At 43.4% G+C, this 20,204-nt stretch overlaps 1 protein-coding gene across 7 annotated transcripts in view; it reads right to left on the bottom strand.

The window, feature by feature from the left end:
• Window positions 1-4,163: 4,163 nt before the first annotated feature.
• Window positions 4,164-20,204, bottom strand: part of RNF38 (ring finger protein 38) — a 118,230-nt gene continuing 102,189 nt past the window's right edge. For all 7 annotated transcript variants that reach the window (XM_048503021.1, XM_048503022.1, XM_048503025.1 and 4 more), the window contains 8 exons: window positions 19,492-19,659; window positions 17,942-18,112; window positions 14,645-14,806; window positions 13,429-13,535; window positions 11,369-11,453; window positions 9,242-9,363; window positions 7,674-7,773; window positions 4,164-4,410 (listed from right to left, as the gene is read on the bottom strand). In XM_048503021.1, the coding sequence (XP_048358978.1) occupies window positions 4,348-4,410; window positions 7,674-7,773; window positions 9,242-9,363; window positions 11,369-11,453; window positions 13,429-13,535; window positions 14,645-14,806; window positions 17,942-18,112; window positions 19,492-19,659 (978 nt within the window). In that variant the 3' untranslated portion in view covers window positions 4,164-4,347. The remainder of the gene's footprint in view (window positions 4,411-7,673; window positions 7,774-9,241; window positions 9,364-11,368; window positions 11,454-13,428; window positions 13,536-14,644; window positions 14,807-17,941; window positions 18,113-19,491; window positions 19,660-20,204) is intronic.

Raw genomic sequence — 20,204 nt, 5'->3', positions numbered from 1 at the left:
CCATTTCAGACAAATCTTAAAGAGGCGTCAGAAACAGATGTTTGGACAGCTTTCTAGTGCCACATTGTTCCACTGGCTCTGAAGCTGGTCCTCGTGTTATTGTTTGTTACTGTTTTCGGCATTAAACACTATGTTTATTCACCCAAAAATGTGTTTTTGGTATGTTTTTTGGACTGCCTAGAACGGATTAATTGGATTTACATTGATTCCTATGGAAAAGTTTGCCTCTATTTTCATCAGTTTCAGTTTTCATCAATTATTTTCAGACTAATTACCAACGAAAACCGAGGTTCCATTGTAATGGGAGCCATGCTGGCCCATACTAACTGCTGTTGTTTTTCCTACTGCAACATTACACTGAATTAAAGTTGTTTTTCCCTTCAGAAGTTCTTTCTCCATCTCTTAACGCTCTTCTGACATACATTGATGACTTTTGTGTTCGTTAAATTTTTAAAAAAACTTTTAAAACTTTGTGTGTTTTCATTAATTGCTAGTGAAGCTGCGCACAAGATGCGAGAAGCAACAAAGTTGTATAAGTGTACATCATACATTTATTACTGAACAACCCTCTCAACTCCAAAATTGGGCACAGGGATTAAAAATAAAAATTCATTGCACTACTTAGTAAAGCATTACTAGTAACTCTCATAAAAAATGTACAAATTTTGTTAAAAATTTATCAAGCCTTCAAATGATTTGGTTACAGATATTTATAATACATTTAAAACTACATGTTAAATGATACAATGGGGTATGATTTTTTTAAAAAGAAAACACTTGACAAATAGGATTCTAACAAAACCCATAAACTTTCATAATCATTAGCAAATTTGCAACACAAAATAGCAAAATGAGGTAACTGAAGGTACCAGGGAGGGGCAGAGAAGGAGAGAACCACAGCTGTCTTTCAAAGGCCTAACAGAGTTGGTATTGTGTTCTCAAAAAGCAAATAAGAAGAAGTTGGTAAATCCCAAATATTACACGAGGTGTAAAGGTTAACAGCTGCGACAAAAATCACATTCTGGAGACTGTACAAAAAAACAACCCCTATACAAAAGAAAACTACTTTGCACAAAATAATAATCTGTAAAGAAAGCCACGAAGTGAGACCTTAGAAAATATACACAAGGTCTGTAATACCCATTTGTTTTAAAAAGCTAGAGGGGGGGAAAAGTTAAATTAAGTTGACAAACTCATGCCAAACAAAAGACCCACAGCAGTGCCAACGTGATAATGCAGCTTTTTCCCCTTCCTTTAGGAGGGGAGGCAGGGAATTGGGGAACAGGCAACCCAATACAATCTGGCACCATCAGGTACCATTAAGGGCTGTGGAATCAGACACACAGATGTGCATATGACGCATGGCAGTTAACTGCTGAGCATGAGTCCCCTTGCCCGCCCTGCTCCTTCCAGCAGTAATGGTTTCAGAATTCTGCCAAAGCCAGCCTGAGCCGGCTCAGAACACACACAACACACACACAAACGTGTGCATCTTATAACACTCTTAAACCACAGGAAATAGTTCTGCACACACTGGCAAGAGTTTCATGCAAACAAAGGCCAATCAAAGAAGAGATCAGCCACGGGAGTGCAAGGATCAGGTTCAGTATATTATCAAATTAACCCCTACTGCTTCCCTACTCCTCCACTAACTGTCTTGCTCAAGGGAAACCAGGAATGTAGGGGCAAGATGCTACACAGCAAGGCGGATGGATCCAGGTTATGGCTAAGAACCTTCTCAGAACAGCATATTATGTGCCTTGTCAATTTGTTAGAGAAAGTGCCTTATTTCCATGCTTTAACAAAGCAGACACTGAGTGGGTAATTTTGGAATTAAGATTTGTACAGGTAAAAATCTCCCCCCCCCTTCCCCAAGCAATATAAAAAGACCCAAACTACTGTAAAACGTGTGTGTCATACCCTTTCCCCCCACACATCCCAAACCCATGATTTTGTTTGCTTAAAAAAATAAAAGTTTACTATGTGCAATTTAACCTGCTTTTTGACATGTCAATACAATTTCTTGGAACGCGCGGAGGGGAAATGGTAACATTGGTAAATCGGTCATACACAGTATGTTAAAATGGTTTCATTTGCTTGGTTAGTGTTCTCGAGTATGTAATACTATGGACAGATAATGAGGTGTCCCAGATACTAAACAGAGGCAAACAGTATCTGAAATGAGGGAGGAAAAAAATTGTGCTTTTCAAAAAATTTTGCAGAACCACGAGTTGTGGCTGATCGGCAGAGCCTTCCGAAAGAAGAGGAATTCAGCACAGAGAACTGCAAACGTGGCTCTGGAGGAACAGACAGACTGAAATAGCAGCGTACACAAAAGCACTGGAAAGGACACAGAACTGGCAGCTGTGGAGCTTGTGCTGTTGCAACCAAAAACTGTGGTGCAGGAACAAAAGGGGGGGAAAAAGCAAGAGGATCCAAAAATTAAATGTGCATCTCTTAGATAACTATTAGTCATGTGTAGACGTTTACGTATTTTAAAAAGCCGCTAAAAGCACAAACAGTCTGAAATGTTAAATGATGCCATCCCCCTCCCCCTCCCCCCCAATACATTATGGAGAAGGCAGTCGAAAGGAGATCAACTCCAGGTTCACAGCATTTATTTATTATTGTTTTCCTTGATTTCATATACCAGCCCATTCCTAAACATGAATATTCTTCATTCTAGCCATATGACATAGAGGATGTCTGAAAGAAAGGGGGGGGGGGATCACACAAATCCCATCTGCCAAGTAGGGCAAGAGAGAAACTTATCCTATCTCATTTTTTTACCAGGCAGTAAAGAGCGATTTGGATGACCCACGTGTTCAACCTCTATAACGAAGTGCTAAGAGTTCTGTTTCACTCATGAGGTTATATGCTTTTAAGCTCAATAACCTTTGCATTAAGTTAACTGTAGCTAAGGTTTCCTGCGTATGTCAAGGAATGTGACTTTAGTACCAGGGTTCATACGCTAAACCAGGGGTAGGGAACCTGCGGCTCTCCAGATGTTCAGGAACTACAATTCCCATCAGCCCCTACCAGCATGGCCAATTGGCCATGCTGACAGAGGCTGATGGGAATTGTAGTTCCTGAACATCTGGAGAGCCGCAGGTTCCCTACCCCTGCGCTAAACCATGTATTTAGCAGGTATATGGGCTAACAATACAAGCAGCATTTGAACACGGCTTTTCAGGATCATCTGTTTCCAGGGATTTATAATAAGGGGGGGGGGGATGTTGAAGGAGTGCATTTTCAGTATCTCAAATAAAAAATCAGCTTCAAACATCAACTTAAAAAATCGAGACAGGTTGGAAGGACTTTTAAAAAAAAGGTTGAGAAGACTAGCATTCTTTCAATGAGCTGCTAAGTAATATTGCTTCTTGATTGTGCAATGCTGCAACCCTTATAAAGTTAACAGTGAGCCTGCAAAATATTGAAACTTGGAAATTCCAGCAGCCTAGAAACAAGGCTGACTAAAGGTATATAATAAGATCTGAGAAGTCAATAGACTGTCTATAATGAGGCAAGATCTCCAATCGGCAGGAAGCATAGGAAGTGTCTGAAAATAAAATCAGAGGCCTTTTAATGTTATTTACATAGTGTGTGTGAGTGTGTGTGGGTGGGGGGAGATGAAACATTAAATGCCTATGATTGCTGCACCCCTTTAGCATTCAGTGCGCAACTGCCAAACGCAAGGAAAGAAACCAGTGTACAGTACTAGTACTGTTTAAATAACACACAAGATTATACATTGCAGCATAATTAATACTACACACACACATCCTCAGTACATGCTGGTATATAAGTTCTCTCGCGCGCACACTTCCACTCAAGCACTTGCGCGTGCTCACATACACACATACACCCTGCGATCAACGCACCCTCCCGCACCATGTACTCCCACTCACAGTATCTGAAGGCTCTATATAAGGTAGATTGCTATATTGTTTGGAGCTACCACATTTTTTTCCTATTTTTTCCCCTCTTTTTTTTTTAATAAAAGCACATGCTAGAAGATCACTTCCACGGTAATCTTGCAGCAACACTCGGAATGATCACACAAAAACCAGGGAATGTTAGTGCACACACAAAATTAAGCTAGAAGGAAAAAAAAACATCTTTGGAGTTCCAATCACACAGTTAGTATAACAATCCCATAATTGTGAAGACTAATTATAAGCTTTATAGTTGATTAAATCACACAGTGCAAAGAAAGGTCCATTGACCCTTTTTTGTGTAAAAGGGAAGGCTGGAAGCCACAGGTTAAGTTCAATGGAGAGTTCATATATATAGATATATACAGATGTGAGTAGGAACACCCAAAGTAGAATTGTGCTCTTAGACGGTTCATTCTGAATCGCGATGTACTTCTGAAGCATCAGCTCTGCAGATGGGGCAGGTACGATTTGCCTAGGAGGAAAAAAACCCAGGTTTTATTGAACTGGCAAACTCATGACAAGATAACTTTGGGGGGGGGGGGCGGGGGACGGGACACACAGGACTTTAAAAGAAAGATCATTTCAACAGGACTTGAAATGACTGGATTAAAGCGCTTACATTTTTACCACACCTGACTGACCTGTCAGAGATGCAAGTCATAGACTTTCAACACACTTTTAATGTCTCCCCACCCCAAGGAACTTAAGAGGCAGGATGACGTAAGCAGAGGTGAAAGACAGCTGTAGCACCCTGCCAAAAAAAGCAGCGTGATGCCAGCTTACGCAGTTACAGGTATCTTGGCAGCCCTTAGCCAGGAACCAGTTTTAACGTTGCAAAAGACCACCAACATATACAGGGTAATACAATCATTGAGTGAGTATTAACTGAAATAGTCTTCACTGGCAGATTTTATTACCTTCCACATCAACCTAACGAGAACAATCCCAGGCTCAAGTCAGAACTCATGTGAAACTACAGTTTAAAGAAATAACTGAATACAATAATCTAATCAGTTTATGTTCTTAGACGCAGCAGTGGCGTAGTGGTTAAGAGGTTAAGAACAGGTGCATTCTAATCTGGAGGAACCGGGTTTGATTCCCAGCTCTGCCGCCTGAGCTGTGAAGGCTTATCTGGGGAATTCAGATTAGCCTGTGCGCTCCCACACACGCCAGCTGGGTGACCTTGGGCTAGTCCAGGGGTCTGCAACCTGCGGCTCTCCAGATGTTCATGGACTAAAATTCCCATCAGCCCCTGCCAGTATGGCCAATAGGCTGCAGATTGCAGACCCCTGGGCTAGTCACAGCTTTTCGGAGCTCTCTCAGCCCCACCCACCTCACAGGGTGTTTGTTGTGGGGAGGGAAGGGCAAGAAGATTGTAAGCTCCTTTGAGTCTCTTGTAGGAGAGAAAGGGGGATATAAATCCAAACTCCTCTTCTTCTTTCACTCTGGCTTCATGCTGGAGGCCACAGACCAGCAATTCACCAGAAATGCTGTCAATTGAGATGTCCAGATGACCTTTTATTCCTATTTTATGCCTAGGAAATACTCAACTGAGCCCTTCGGGGGAGGGCGGTATAAAAATATAACCAATAAATAAATAAATAAATAAATAAATAAATAAATAACTTCTGCAAATAACCTTATTGCCCCAGTTAGAACCAAGGAGCATGGGTTTCCACTTTCCAATTTGAATTTGAATTGACACCAGCCTCTTCTTCTGGTTGAGCTAATCTAATTTTGCTGGGTTGGGCAGGGCAATTGCATGAGAAAGCAGAAAGAAGATGCGGGAAAGAAATTATTCCTCTCAGTGTGGATTTTAAACTAGCCTCTGTCTACAAGAACTTGTCATGGCTACACATTGCATGAGAAACAGTGTGTGAGAATGAGCAAGAGAGAGAACTGTATTGTATTTTCAATTCTAATACAATAAAAGATAAATACTGAAAAAACTTACTAGTGAGCCCTCTGAGAGTGCGCAATGACTCTATTGTGCTTTAGAAAAAGTATTTTTATGGTAATCGAAACCAATTAAAATGCATTTTTGTTTTAGGAAGTAACTAGCTTATAAATGAAAAATTTGGTTTAAACAAACATGGTTTTTCACTCTACCAGAATACTGTACCTCAATTGCCTTACATTTTCTAGTGGGTCTCATCTGTGGGAAGGAGAGGCTAGCACAGTGATTCCCAACCAGGGTTCCTTGGTACCCCGGGGTGCCGTGAGCATGTCCCAGGGGTACCGTGGCAATGCTACCACCACCACCCCTCACTTTTGCAGTGTCTCCAGTCAGCACCAGCAAGGATATGGAGCTGGCCCAGGGGGCAGGGCCTGCCACAAGGTCAGCAGCCACTTCCCACCCACCCCCACGCCCCGTGCTTCCCTTCACCCTGGGAGGGGAAGGTGGGGTGTTGGTGGCAAACAGGGGAACTGGAGGGGAAGGTGGGGGGCGGGGGTTTGGCAAGGGTACTGTAAGATATGAAGAGTAAGGTCAAGGGTACCGTGATGTCGAAAAGGTTGGAAAACACTGGGCTAGCATGTCCTTTTGACATGGTGCCAAAGTGATATTTGGAACATATAAACTGGCTTAGAGTCAGCAATTGTTCCCACTGATAGAAGGGTGGCCTCAACAGTGTGTAGCTTTCCCCATTTATACCCCTCAGCCTGAGATGCTCCCCAAAATGCTGTTCCAGAGGTAAACGGGACCCCAAGGAACAGTGTGAAAGGGGTTAATTTTGGGCTGCAGGGAAGAGCAAATGGTAAAAATCACCCTCCCTTTCACACACAGAAATCCTCTGCTGGTTCCAAGCCAGTGTGTGCTACTATAGCTGTGTTCCTGCATTGCGTCTGATGTAAACTGGGAGCATTTTTATTTTAAACTCTTCAGAGAATGTTGTCCATCCAACTGAAAGTTGAGGGAATGGTGTATAAAACTGCACAGAAAGAGTTCCAAACACAGACACTATTCTAGTTCTTCAGTTCCTGAAGCAGTTTCTATGCTGAGCAGTATCTGGTAGAGCCATGGCGCCACCTAGTGGTAGCATTTAATATAGCAGACAAAAACAAAAAATCCAGGAGCACATGATGCAGCAGTTCTCAACCTGGGGGTCGAACGACCCTTTCACAGGGGTCGCCTAAGACCATCAGAAAACTGTCTTTTTATATTTTATATATACCAATTTTATGGTTGGGGGTCACCACAACATGAGGAACTGTATAAAAGGGTCGCGGCATTAGGAAGGTTGAGAACCACTGACGTAATGTTTGCACAGGATCAATGTTTTACAGCCTTTACTTTACCCGTTCTGATGTTGTAAGATTTACCACAGCAGCAAAAACAACTGCTTTCCTTAAAAGTTTTTTAACATTTCCTATTTTGATGCTATGCTCATGCTGCGTATTTTGTGTGTGTTGTTGCCCTGGAATTGTGTTGCCCTATTTTGTTCTGGGCCCTTCTTAACCAGAAGATCAGCCAAAGTTATGTTGCAAGAGATACTGAATGAACACCAACAACATCAGAGCTTCATCAGTCAACGATTCACAAGTTCCATGCTGACAGCAGCCCCCAACTTAAAAATATATATTATAAATTGCTACTATACTGAGAAACCCTCCTGCCAAGTGCTGAGTGCTTTCCTCGTCTGCCTAAGCCTAGCAATAAAATATGGTACACAATACACAAACAGGATGTTAGGCTATTGAGCTTTGGCTGTTTTTCTTTTAAAAATCAACTCTTACCTTAAGCCATTTATCGACACACTTGGCATGGAATTCGTGGTTGCATGGCAAAACTCTAAGTAGCTGCCTGGACTCAAAATCACACATGCACACTACACACCTAGAAGAGAGCAACAACAGTTTGTTTGTTTTTTAAAAAAAGAAATATGCGAAAAAGTCAAAATATTTACTACATTTTAAATAAAAAACAAAATTACACTTCAGCTAGATTTAAAAACCAGTGGTAGTTGCTACTACCTTGGATCCAGACCAGGGGTCTGCAACCTGCAGCTCTCCAGATGTTCATGGACTACAAATCCCATCAGCATGGCCAATTTGTTATTCTCACTTCGATTGCAGGGCTATTGATTGGCCATGCTGGCAGGGGCTGATGGAAATTGTAGGTTGCAGACCCCTGATCCAGACTGCAAATCTCCACTTCCACCCCAACCTGTTCCTAGGGGGCCCCATGTCCACAAGGAACAAGATTTCAGGGAGAATTCTGAACTGCCACAGGGGGGATTTTGTTGCATGGGCTCACATTCCCATGGAAGGGCTAGTCTAGATCCAAGCCATTAGTTCTGAACATTGACTACTGTGACAAAATCAGGTAGAACAAATCTCTAAATCTGAAACTGAAGAAACGTGTCTGATAATGCTGCTTACTAATTACCTTGTGAGTGTTCAAAGTACCTCATCTACATGAACTTAGCAATCTTGGTCAATAGCCCTGCAATCGAAGTGAGAATACTGTACCACAACGCAGAAAGGGGTGGTGGGCCTGGGAAAAAGAGCTCCAATGACTCACTTTACGTCACTGTGCTAATTCACAACTGAGATGAAATTTGAACTGGGAATTTCCCGGCTCGTAGCTCATATGTTTAGGCTCAACACGATGCCAGTTCTGCCTGAAAAGCTAGTTTTTCTTCTTCAAGGAGTAAAGGGCTCGCTTGGTAATGCATCACAGAAGTTAAAATCGTTGTGTTTTGCAAAGGAAAGGCTGTGACAGAATTTTGACTCTTGTTTGGCAGAAGGTGGATATCTGGCTCCAGACTCAGGGGGGCAGGGGGAGCAGTCTGTGGCTTTTGAGGAAAGAGAAAGCGCCCAAACTAGGCTAACGCTTATTCTCAGATTACTTCTGAAGTGATGAAGAGTCAACAAAGTACGATTTTCATAATGAGTTCCAAGTGGCAGCAGCACGTCCAAACTATGTCGAGAGTGATAAGAGACGTTTTTTACCGTATAAAAGCAGACTCGGGGTTTCCTCCAGTGGGACACCAATCAGCTACCCTATATGATTCATCAGGTGATAAGACATATACAGAAGTTTATTGATCACATCCACTAATCCTGCATGAGTGGGACCAAGCCAGAGACGAGGCACCTATCCAACAACTTGTGTAGAAAAGCCTCACGTCCCTCATGAAGAGGGACTGTAGCACTGGATGTAGCACTGGATCCATGTAGCACTGGATTGTTTTGATGCTTTCTGAATAGGAACGGTTTATAAAACAAAAAGGCCAAAAAATTACTTTAAATACTTGTGCTTTTAGTGTGGCCGTGAGATTTCCTAGCAAAAATGTACTTACAGAGTCTGTTCTGACTGGTGGTTGTTTGGGTTGAACCTGTAAGATGGAAGTTGCTCGATATCGGCTTTTGTCAGTCCTCTTGGTTTGGCCTCTCCCAGTCTTTCTGCCAAGTTCAGTAGTGCCTGGAGATGCAAGTCACCCTTTCCGTTAGAAGATTCCAGTCCGGTTAACTCTGAGTGGCTTGCCCTCATACCCGTATCTTCCCCCGTGCTGACCAGCAGAACTAGAGAATACTTTGCCAAAATGACATCTTACAAAAAGTGTGCATATCTATGAAGGATGTGAGTGGGCTGGGTAATGCTGGCCTACTGCATGGAAGAAGGGCCACAGAAAATGTGGCTGGGTGGAGCCACAACGGACACCAGAGTGGAGAAGAAAGGAGTTCAGTCCAGTGGTTGGAGCCGCTTCCTGATCCCTTATTGGGAAAGGGGCCTTAACCTTCAGATCCCTTAGGCCTGATATGGAGAGGGGCGGGGATTTCATGCACACTGGTCCTCCTCTTCCTGTTGAAGTGCCTCCTGCAGGTCTCTTCTCATCCTTTCTCTTCAGTGGATCTGGGGATAGGAGCGGCCTCAACCATCTCCTTCTCACCATGGGGTTGAAAGGGTTTAAATAGGTCTTCACTTTTTCTGTTTGGGCCAAATGGCCCTTGGAGGTTATCACACCCCTTTTCCAGCTAGTGATCCACTTCCAAGGCCTCTCCTGATCATTCTTTCTTATGCCCTCCTCCCGCCCCCCAACACTCATCTAGTCAGCGGGCAGAGGTAGGCCAGCAAAGTGGGTGCAGGGATCTTTGGCAGGGTGTGATGGTGGTTTTTTTGGCACGACCTGGAGGCAGAGGCATTTTACTGGGGTAACTCTCTATGGGAACCATAGAGTTTTTGGGTGAGTGCTAGAGTGTCATCTAGTGGCGTAGGAGTTTAAGAGCTCGTGTATCTAATCTGGAGGAATCGGGTTTGATTCCCAGCTCTGCGCCTGAGCTGTGGAGGCTTATCTGGGGAATTCAGATTAGCCTGTGCACTCCCATACATGCCAGCTGGGTGACCTTGGGCTAGTCACAGCTTTTCGGAGCTCTCTCAGCCCCACCTACCTCACAGGGTGTTTGTTGTGAGGGGGGAAGGGCAAGAAGACTGTAAGCCCCTTTGAGTCTCCTGCAGGAGAGAAAGGGGGATATAAATCCAAACTCCTTCTTCAGTGCAATGCGGATGCTTCCAGGTCACACTTGAAATGACACCATTGCGCCCTGATAAAGATCACTGTCTCCCTGTAGTTGCTGTCTCCCCACCTGACCCCATCTCCTGCTGGTTGCCAGGGAGCCCTAGTGGGCGCAGTGCTGGCAGATGGCATTCTTGCAAGTTGGTCTTGACAGCCCTGGGGAGACACCTTGTGAGGGTCATGGACCAGAAAGTGGGACTGTAGGCCGTGGTAAGTGGGTGCCCTGGCTGCTCCTTGGACACAGGGCAGAAATTAACTTTTTTCCTTAGGTGAAGGATCTGAATTGCCTGGAAGTATTTGTGGCCAGGCGTATAAAATTCTGCTAAGAAAAAAAAATCCTAGAGCTCAATATTTTATTTATATTATCAGTCTGCCTTTCACACCGAGACTCAAGGCAGGATACCACGATCGGTATGACTATGGTTTTCTACAAGAAAAAAAGTAGAGTTGGATTTATGCCCTGCTTATTCTCAGCTGCAAGGAGTCTCAATGAGGCTTACTACCACCTTCCCTTTCCTTCCCCACAACAGACACCTTGTGAGGTAAGTGGGGCTGAGGGAGTTCTGAGAGAACTGTGACTAGTCCAAGGTCACCCAGCAGGCTGCATGTGTAGGAGTGGGGAAAGAAATCCAGTTCACCAGATTAGAGTCCGCCACTCATTTGGAAGAGTTCTCCAAACCCAGTTCTTCGGTTTGAACCTACTGCTCTTCAGCACTACACTCCCAGTGGGAGCAATTTTATTTTTCTGGCATAAAGAACTACACACGTTGCTAATTTAAAGCTAATTCCATCACTCTCCACACATCAAATTCTATATAATGGCTCCAGTTCCAATCAAACAAAACCCAAAGGAAATGTATCTGACATTTCATAAGCTAGACGTCCTCAAATGCATACAAAATATTAACTAACCTCATAGTTTTCCACTTCCCCATCTTCTACGTCCAACTCGAAACTGAAGGCGGGTCCGACTGCAGGTGGCACTGGAAGCATCGATCTGCAGAGAAAGAGAACATCAAAGGTTTAGTAGCAGCACAAATCATTTTAGTAAAAAAAAATCTGGATAGCTTTAGAAGAACAACTCAAATGAATTTCAAACTGAACACAGTGGCATGTCTCATTCTTGGCTTCTCCAGTTATCCATCGCCAGCTGAAACAGGCAGCAATGGATAAGAGAGACGGACAGGACACACCCACACTGACCTGGTTTACTAGATAACACCTAATTGTGCTCATGTTCAGTTCTCTGGCATCGGCGGAGGGCTTGGAGAGAACATCCCATTTGTATCCCATTTGATACAAAGATTAACAACAAGACTGGGTCTGTTCTCTTACCTTCTCCAAACTAGTGCCAATGAGACAAGACCCCACCCCCCTCTCTTTCGAGTCCTCTGTCACAGAGGACCGGTTGAAGATCTGAAGCACAAAGGCCATTTTCATCCTGTTTCTTACCTTCTCCAAGAAGCAAGAACCGGGGCATATACTGCTGGGGAAGCGTCTCATTGGTGGCCAAGGACAGGTGCCCTGCTGACTGGCAAGTAAATCTGTGGGTGACCGGGGACTGAATCCAGAGCTGTGCGTATTTTATACCTGTTCATACGCAACAGACTCTTTTAAGCATCGAAAGGTAAGCAGTAACATGGTGCTGCAGGAGAAAAAAAGGGGCTCTGGGTAGGTTAAGAAAACGTCAGCTGGCCTTCTCTTTCGCCCTGACATAAGAAGAACATAAGAACTAGCCAGCTGGATCAGACCAGAGTCCATCTAGTCCAGCACTCTGCTACTCGCAGCGGCCCACCAGGTTCCTTTGGGAGCTCATGTGCAGGATGTGAAAGCAATGGCCTGACAGAACAGACTGCTGCCATCTGGTAGGGCTAATAAAGCAGAGCTCGAAGAGAATGCCCAGAATGTAAGTTTTAGATTTAGTTTCGTACTGCAAAGACAGGGACATTTTACCAGTTCATTGCATTGATTTAGAATACCCAAGTACATGCTGCTTGTTTCGCACCAGAACAGGCTGTTCATGTTTACTGCACTAAGAAAAGCTGTAGAGAAATGGTGGGATAAATACAAGCAACAGGGACACTAAACTTTCTTAATACTTGTCAAAATGCCTTTGTTTTAGGGAGAGGGTGGGAAACGCAGTTTTCACGCGCCACCTGGGATCCTGAAAGGCAGATCTGTGCTAGGCATCTCCAGAAGAAACTTCGCTGCTGCATGGCCAATTCAGATTATTAATTTTTCCCAAACATCACCATTTTATATTATTTGCCTTTAAAAAAAAACTTGTCAAAACTTTTTTATATGCTGCCTTTCTCCCCTCATGGTGACCCAAAGCAACTTGCAACATTCTCCTCTTCTCCCTTTTACCCTCACAACAAACTTGTGAGGTAGGTACTGGAATGGCCTATTTTTTTGCACTCCTGATCAGAACTGGCTATGTCCGAGAATCCAGGTTTTACCAGGAACTTCCAGTGCACATCTGGCTGACAGGACGTGAGAAAGATCCAGAAATGCGGAGGCCCCCGGCCCAGAAGTTTGACTAAGGGCTTATAAATACCTGCTAATCCATGTTTTTAATCACAGGTGGCCAAAGCTACTATTTTTACAACTTCTCTGCAGGCTCAGAAACCCTGGGAAAGTACTCAGCAAGTCTCAGTGCCACCAGTAGCTGCATCATTAAGAACACAAGACATCTTTTGAGAGCTTTCCAAATACTGCAGCAGTGGATGCAGAAGACGATCCCAGAGCGCCGAGTCCCTTGTTTCTGTCCCGTGATCGCAGAGAGTCACCCAAAAAGCCTCCCCATAAATTGTTAGTGACAACAACGCTTTCCCCTTAGGACCTTGTTATTGAGGCTGCACATTAGCCTCTCTTTTTTTGTGAGGGGGGAACACCAAGGTTTCCAGGAAAACAACACAATTCATTGCAAAGCTATCGCACAAGGTAGGTCCCTGAAGACAAGACTGACTTACAGCACATATGGCAACAGGCTGGGGTGGTAAGGAGGCGGCGGTATGGGCTGCTGAGATCGATATCGGTTGCGTCCCGTAAGTCTTCGAGGCATAAAGGGTGGGTAAGGCTGGAGGGAGGAAAAGAATTTGCTATTGTCTAATAAACTGTAACATGGAGTCAGTACCGGCCCTGTAGGGGGAAAACACTTTTGATTACGTTTTGAATTAGCGTACCGCAGCGCACTTCCCCTAACTTGACTATTGAGTACTTGACACTTAGGTGAACTTGCCCACTGGATATCATCTGCCCTAATTCACAGTTCGTTTTCCATTTCTAACAGCTGTACCTTTTAATGTACTCAGATCAAATTATAACAGAAATACTGGTTTCGCTTCTACAGCACTGGCCTTCAAAGGACGGGGCAGGGCCCTCAGATGGGTCATCAGCCTGGGGTGGGCAGCTACAGTTCAACAGCAGAACATCTGCTTAGCATGCAGAAAGTCACAAGTTCGAACCCGGGCACCGCCACTTAAAAAGATCATATGAAAGACCTCTATATCTGATACCCTCCAAGTCTGAGCAAACAACACTGACTTCATTGATTCAAGAATGTGTATAGAGCTGCCATGTTTTTCACTCATCCTTGGAAGGTCCTGAGCCCAAGGGTGCTACAACTCTCACATCTTCCTACATGCATGCTGAAAGCAGCAGGAGGATAGCAATGTGAGGTCAATGATAGAGGATTCTCCATGGTTCTGAGCTGAGGCTTGTTTTTAGCTGCAGTAAGCAGGATTGGCACTGGTTAGCATTTCAAGGGGCAACCAGCAGGGTCGTTGTGCAGAGCTGGGCAATGGCTAACAGGTGGTCTCTCAACCCTACAGGGCATCCATAAACCGATTTCAACTTCAACTTTATACACAAACATACAGTATGCCACCAAGTGTTAGCTAATGTTTCCAGTCCTTGAATCTCTTGCTCTGCTGCCCATGGTCCTGGACTGGAAAGCAGTGAAGTCATAACTCTGCCACCCTTCCCTGTCATGTGACTTCGTGTCATACGATCATGGCCCAGTGGATCCCATGCTGCCATCGAGGTTCAAGGTGAGCCTCAGATCTGGAAAGGCTAAAGACCGCTGTTTTGAAGCAGGTGCAGAGTATACAGCAGAATCAGCACTTCCCAATCAAAACAGAAAAAAGAATGCAAAATGAACAGCAACATGCTGAAGACGCCACTTACTACTCCAAAGGACACCTCTTGGTGCAGAGGGTCATGCGCTAAGAACTGAAGAGGGGCTGAGGGAGGCAATGTTGGTGGATGAGCAGAAGGCGGATAGGTGAAGCCCCCTACAGGTAGGTGGTCTCCGAGCAACTCCACTTCATTTTCTATCCTCTGAAGAGGCTAAAGAGGGAGAGAAAAAAAATAGTCTGAATGTAACTTCTGGGAAGTTTTAAATTGTTGCTGTACTTGCTGTTTGGATTATTTCTTGCACATCTTAAGTAGGTCATGCTGTCTTGTGGGTAACAGTTGTTTTTCCTAAGTGGACGGGAGGAATGTGTGAAAAATGCATCATCTCATTTGAAATTAAACATTTCCAGAACTTTTAAGAACCCTATGTGGAGAGTAAATACATACACAGTTCATCAAAATGTAAATCAGATGTTATTTCAATGTAAATACTGCGTGATCTCGTAATTTACAACTCCCCCACTACCATGCAGTACGTATTTCCCCGTTCTAGTACCTATATCTATTAATATTGACTCTGAGGTGCTTGTTTCGTACATTATGCAAGGCCTCGACAAATTCTCTTTGGCTTGAGGAGCCAGCCCAAAAATGTAAGAGCCGCACTAATTTCATAGCCTTCAGGAGTTCATATTTTAACAACCATACAGTCTAATTTTTGCCTAAAGCAAACCTCTTTGCAGTTTCTCAAAATTTTAGTTGACAAAATTGCTATAGTCTATAAATAAATGTAGGGTCACCTTGGCTGTCTCAACCACAAGAAAAAACAACAACCTCTCACCCTATTCTAACATCCCTTATTTCTCAAAGTTATAACTGGGTTAGGAGTGGTAAGTTTGATCACGACTGAATTCAGCTTCAAGTAGCCAGCTCAAGTTTGACTCAGCCTTTCATCCTTTAGAGATCAGTAAAATGAGTACTCAGCTTGTGGAGGTAATGTGTAAATGGCTGGAGAAGGCAATGACAAACCACTAATACAGTCTGCCTAGTAAATGTTGTGATGTCATGGGTCAGTAACGGCCCGGTATTTGCACAGGAGAACTTGACCTTTTTTATAATTGGCTTAAAAACTGCAATTAATTGAATATTGGATGGAGCTAGTATAGAATGCAATTGTTTGAGAAATGAAATTTATCCACCACCACTGAACTCAAGCTTCCACATAACCAAGCAATCATAAGAATTTCTTGCCCCTGCATTTTTATACAACATAGCATTCTGATCTGAAATGATATATTTTATGTTTCACTGAAGTATTGCCAAGAGACACTATAATAAAATCACTGCTCAATATACGTGGAGCCACCATGAAATTTTCAAGTGCTATGGAACCTGGCACCTTGAATCTATTGAATCCTGCATTAGGTAATGAAATCCTCTTTATTTGTAACATGAAATTTGCAGGATGTATGTGCACACATATCCACTTCCAAATTCAGAAACAGGAAAAAAAAAAACAAGGTTGCAGATCTCAGATTATGGCATCAACTCCCTCACTTGAGAGTATTCCTGATAATCAAAAAGAGGCAGCGGCTGCCTTGTTGTATGTCTTGGTATCAGATATTGACAGAATCTCTGTTACCAAGAGCCAATGTTCTCCTGTCCTCAAGACTGAAATTTTGATTCTCAATCTGTAGGCACATCTACTAACATATCTTTAAACTATCCCTCGGAAAGAGATGCTGCTTTTCATTGTCCATTTCGTCCAGCATTCTATTGTAAGAGAGAGATATAGTAATTAAGAATATCATGTTTTTATATTAGAGTTAATTAAATATAGAAATATAGATTGTAACTAAAGATGTGGGGGGGTTGGGAAGTCAGTTTTACGAAATTAGACAAAACAAAGGTTATCTGTAAACTTAATAGAGAAATTCTTCACTGACTTTAAGAGATTTCTTCTATTCTCTTTTTCTTCTTTCTTTTCTTTGATAGAACTGTGAACTCTTAGTTAGATACTCATGAACTATATAGATTAGCTATACTTATATAATTCAAAAGTTGTAAAAGAATATTTATAATGTATCTGGTCCTGGAAGCCCCCCCCCCCCCCCCCACACACACACACCCACAGATCCTTTTTATTTTAAAAAAAGGAAAGGGATGCTGCTGGTGACTCTAATTTCTCTAGCAACTGACTGCTCACTTCCTAATCCCTCTGAAAGGCTTCCAGGACTGGTGTGATGACCTCAGTGCCCTGTATTGGCACTGGTTTTTGAGGTGCTACAGAAATGTCAGTGAGTACAGGTGGCTCCCTATGTTTTGATTTGTTTCTTTTATTCTTTTTATGGTCATTTGCTATCCCCTCTGCAGTATGACAGTTAGCCGCCTGATTTCTTACTTACGCTCAGAATACTTCTTCCCCATAGCCTGTGGTGGCGAACCTACAGCACTCCAGATGTTCATGGACTACAATTGGCCATGCTGGCAGGGGCTGATGGGAACTGTAGTCCATGAACATTTGTAGTGCCATAGGTTTGCCACCACTGCCCTCAGCTGTGTTCAGAACCTGCCCCAGGGAAAGACAAGCAAGACTGGAAATCCCTGTTGACAACGTCATATTCTCCACTGCTGAATCAAGCGTATGCCACCTTAAAGAGCACCGTGCTAGCACCATCACTCGTTCGTTCCCCATACCCTGCTTGTCAGGAAGTCAAGAGCTGCTACTTGGGGCTGTCAGGCACCTGTCAATCTATGACATGCTAAATTTAAACAACATGGATAGAAGTATGTGCTAGCAGAGCCCTGCCTTCTGAACCCACCTACTAACTGAATCAGGACACTGCTGACCCAGGTTGCTTGAACACCTTCCAGAAGTACTCAATGTCCATATTCACAAGCACAGTAGTGTTAAAACCATCTAAGTCTATTGCTGCAGGTATTTATCACCTAGGTGTGGGCAGAGGTGCAAATAGGCTCTTGGCCTTCGGTGCTTACCCCATGGCCCTGGCCAGATGGAGCAGTCTACTTTTTAAAAATCCTCCAACATGCACATACCTTAGACACATACCGCAGCCTTATCTCCACAAACCCACTGCAGGATTACCCACCCAAGAGGGTCAATTTTTTTTCCTAGCAAGACCATGGATTAAAGTGGTTACAGTTTTCAGACTCTGAGATCAGGCTGTACAGATCACACTAGATGAAAACTCAGCCCTTTTGGGTGAACAAGCTTTTCAGTTCCTCTGCCAGACAATCAGCATCCGCTGACTTGAGTCCATTGTTCCAGAATCAACTACTCGAAGAACAGTAAAAGAACTGGTTTTTTTTAAAAAAAATTAAGCTACCTACCGACCGCGACTGTTGTGTTTGGAAGGGAACAAATTGGCCTGGAGGTGGCAGGTGTGGAGCATGATGCGGGGAGAGGTGCGGAGGATGCAAAAGGAACGGATCGCTAGAAATAAGGGGCGGGAATGCCGCATATGGTACTGGTAGGTGTTGAACAGAACACGCCTGAAGCATCTGCAAAAGAAGAGAAACATTCACACTTGTGCTTCACTGCACGTTCACGATGGGCACGGGATTAAAACAAAGGACGATTTATTTACAGAGCTAATACTGTTCTCCACAGAAGCAACTGTCCTCACCCTGATTAGTAGAAGAAAAAGGTCATGTAAAATAACAGAAGTGTTATGCTCCTAAAACTTGTACGCATTACTGGATGGCGATGTTACTTTTAAGATCAGCATGACATCATTGGAGCAATGGGCTTTTCTCAATAATCATTTAAAGTAGTGCATACCAAGCTTAGCGCTTTCAATGTATACAACTTAATTATGAGTTAAAAGCCTTGCAGGAGGGTGAATGTCTTCCAACAATGACCAACTAAGCTCCTGTTACGAAATCTTATTCCACAACTCCCCCAATTGCTATGGTGGTGATGACATTTGCAGGAATACTCATTATGTAAAGGACTTGCTATGTTTTGTTCTGTTTGTGTCCTTCAAGAACTCTATTTCAACCATCAAAATGCTGCACAATACATGAATTTCAGTAAAAATATCAGAGATTCTTTTTCACTGTCATTACATTTTTAACCTCTCTGGATATCAGCTGTACGTTTCCAACTACCACATAAATAGAAGCTATCAGCAGACAGGATAATCCTACGGAAAACCTACCTATATTGTCTTAAATACAAAATAGGATTCCAGCTAGGGTTCTAACCTACTGGTCGGCATAGGTAAAAATCATATCCCCCTCCACAGTTTCTAAAACTGTGATGAAGACAGATCAGATGTAACTTTAGAAACAAAAGTATTCCACATGTTTTGGTCGTGTTTTGATCATGTGGCACGTGTAGATTAAAATGCATGCAGATGTGATTTTTCTCACCCTCCCCCCAGCAAGCCCAAGACCTCCAAAACGTGGACCTCAGAGGACTGGTGTAGAAAAAGTCACAGAAGAGTAAAGCGTTGCTGTGACGAAGAGGATGAAACAGCCAACACTGCCCCGTTCTCCCTTTTCCTGTTAGAGAAACTACTAGTGCAAGAGTATTTTTTGGGCTGCATGGCTTTTGATTTGTCCACACAAATTGCACAACCACCAGCATTAATATTTTGAAGGCTACTTGGGGAAAAGGAAAGGCTCTGCACTCATGCCCACACAGTTTTGAAGCCATAAAAGATTCTACTTTGAAGCAGCAATACACAAGCCTTCAACTCTTTTCCTGTTGAATGCTATCCTATATGCATGCAATTCATTCTCTGTGAGGCTGGCTTCTAAACCTAACCCACACAGAATCAGGGCTTCAATACTCTCCCCCCAACATCATCCCTTATACGCTTTTCCAAATGGTTTTAATAATCTGTCACTGGAATTCACACGAAAGAACTACTTACTGGGGGAGGCACACTGCACACAGGGAGATGCTGTCCACTGAAAACCACAGAACACCCTGGGACTTGCTGCGTGTTGCAAGCTGGTATGTGCTGGCCTGTGCAAAGTGGAATCCCATGCGGTGCCACCGTGGTCACTGTGTATGATACTGGTACTGTCCCTTGGTGGATCTGTCAAAAGAAGAGCAAGCGGTTTTTTAGCACTTATCCATCTCAGAGGGAGGCTACGTTTTTACGGCAGTCTGCCAGACATCACCTCAACTAAAATGAAAGATTTTTCAAACTAAAGGTATCCAAGTCTTCCATTTGCCTAGCTTAGGATCCTTGCAATCACTTCACTGCATTGGTCTGCTGAGAAGCAAGAGGAGAGACCACAAAATAAGACACAGCTGCTCTTAATGAACAGCATCCAACCTACAGCTCTTAGTAGGAAGAAATGCCCTGAAAAAGACAGTGCCCAGAACAAGCTCTCCTGGAGTTCGAATGCATAAAATTACCAGCACTGAACTCCCACAGGACCTTAATCACCAGAGCGGGTCTATTTTTTAGCTCCAGATTGATCTTGATGAAACATTCTTACCTAGATGCTCACATTTAGTTTTCATTTTGAAGGCTGGGCGGCGGATTCCCGCATCTGCTCCCAATAAGAATAAGACAGTCTAAGACTGTCATTCATGCATCCAGTTATACATTTCTTCCTTGGGTCTTTGGTTGAC

This window comes from Sphaerodactylus townsendi, linkage group LG07, assembly GCF_021028975.2.
Source record: "Sphaerodactylus townsendi isolate TG3544 linkage group LG07, MPM_Stown_v2.3, whole genome shotgun sequence".
NCBI lineage: Eukaryota > Metazoa > Chordata > Lepidosauria > Squamata > Sphaerodactylidae > Sphaerodactylus > Sphaerodactylus townsendi.
Note: the sequence above shows the minus strand (reverse complement) of the source record. Positions and strands in the feature narration are given on the sequence as shown.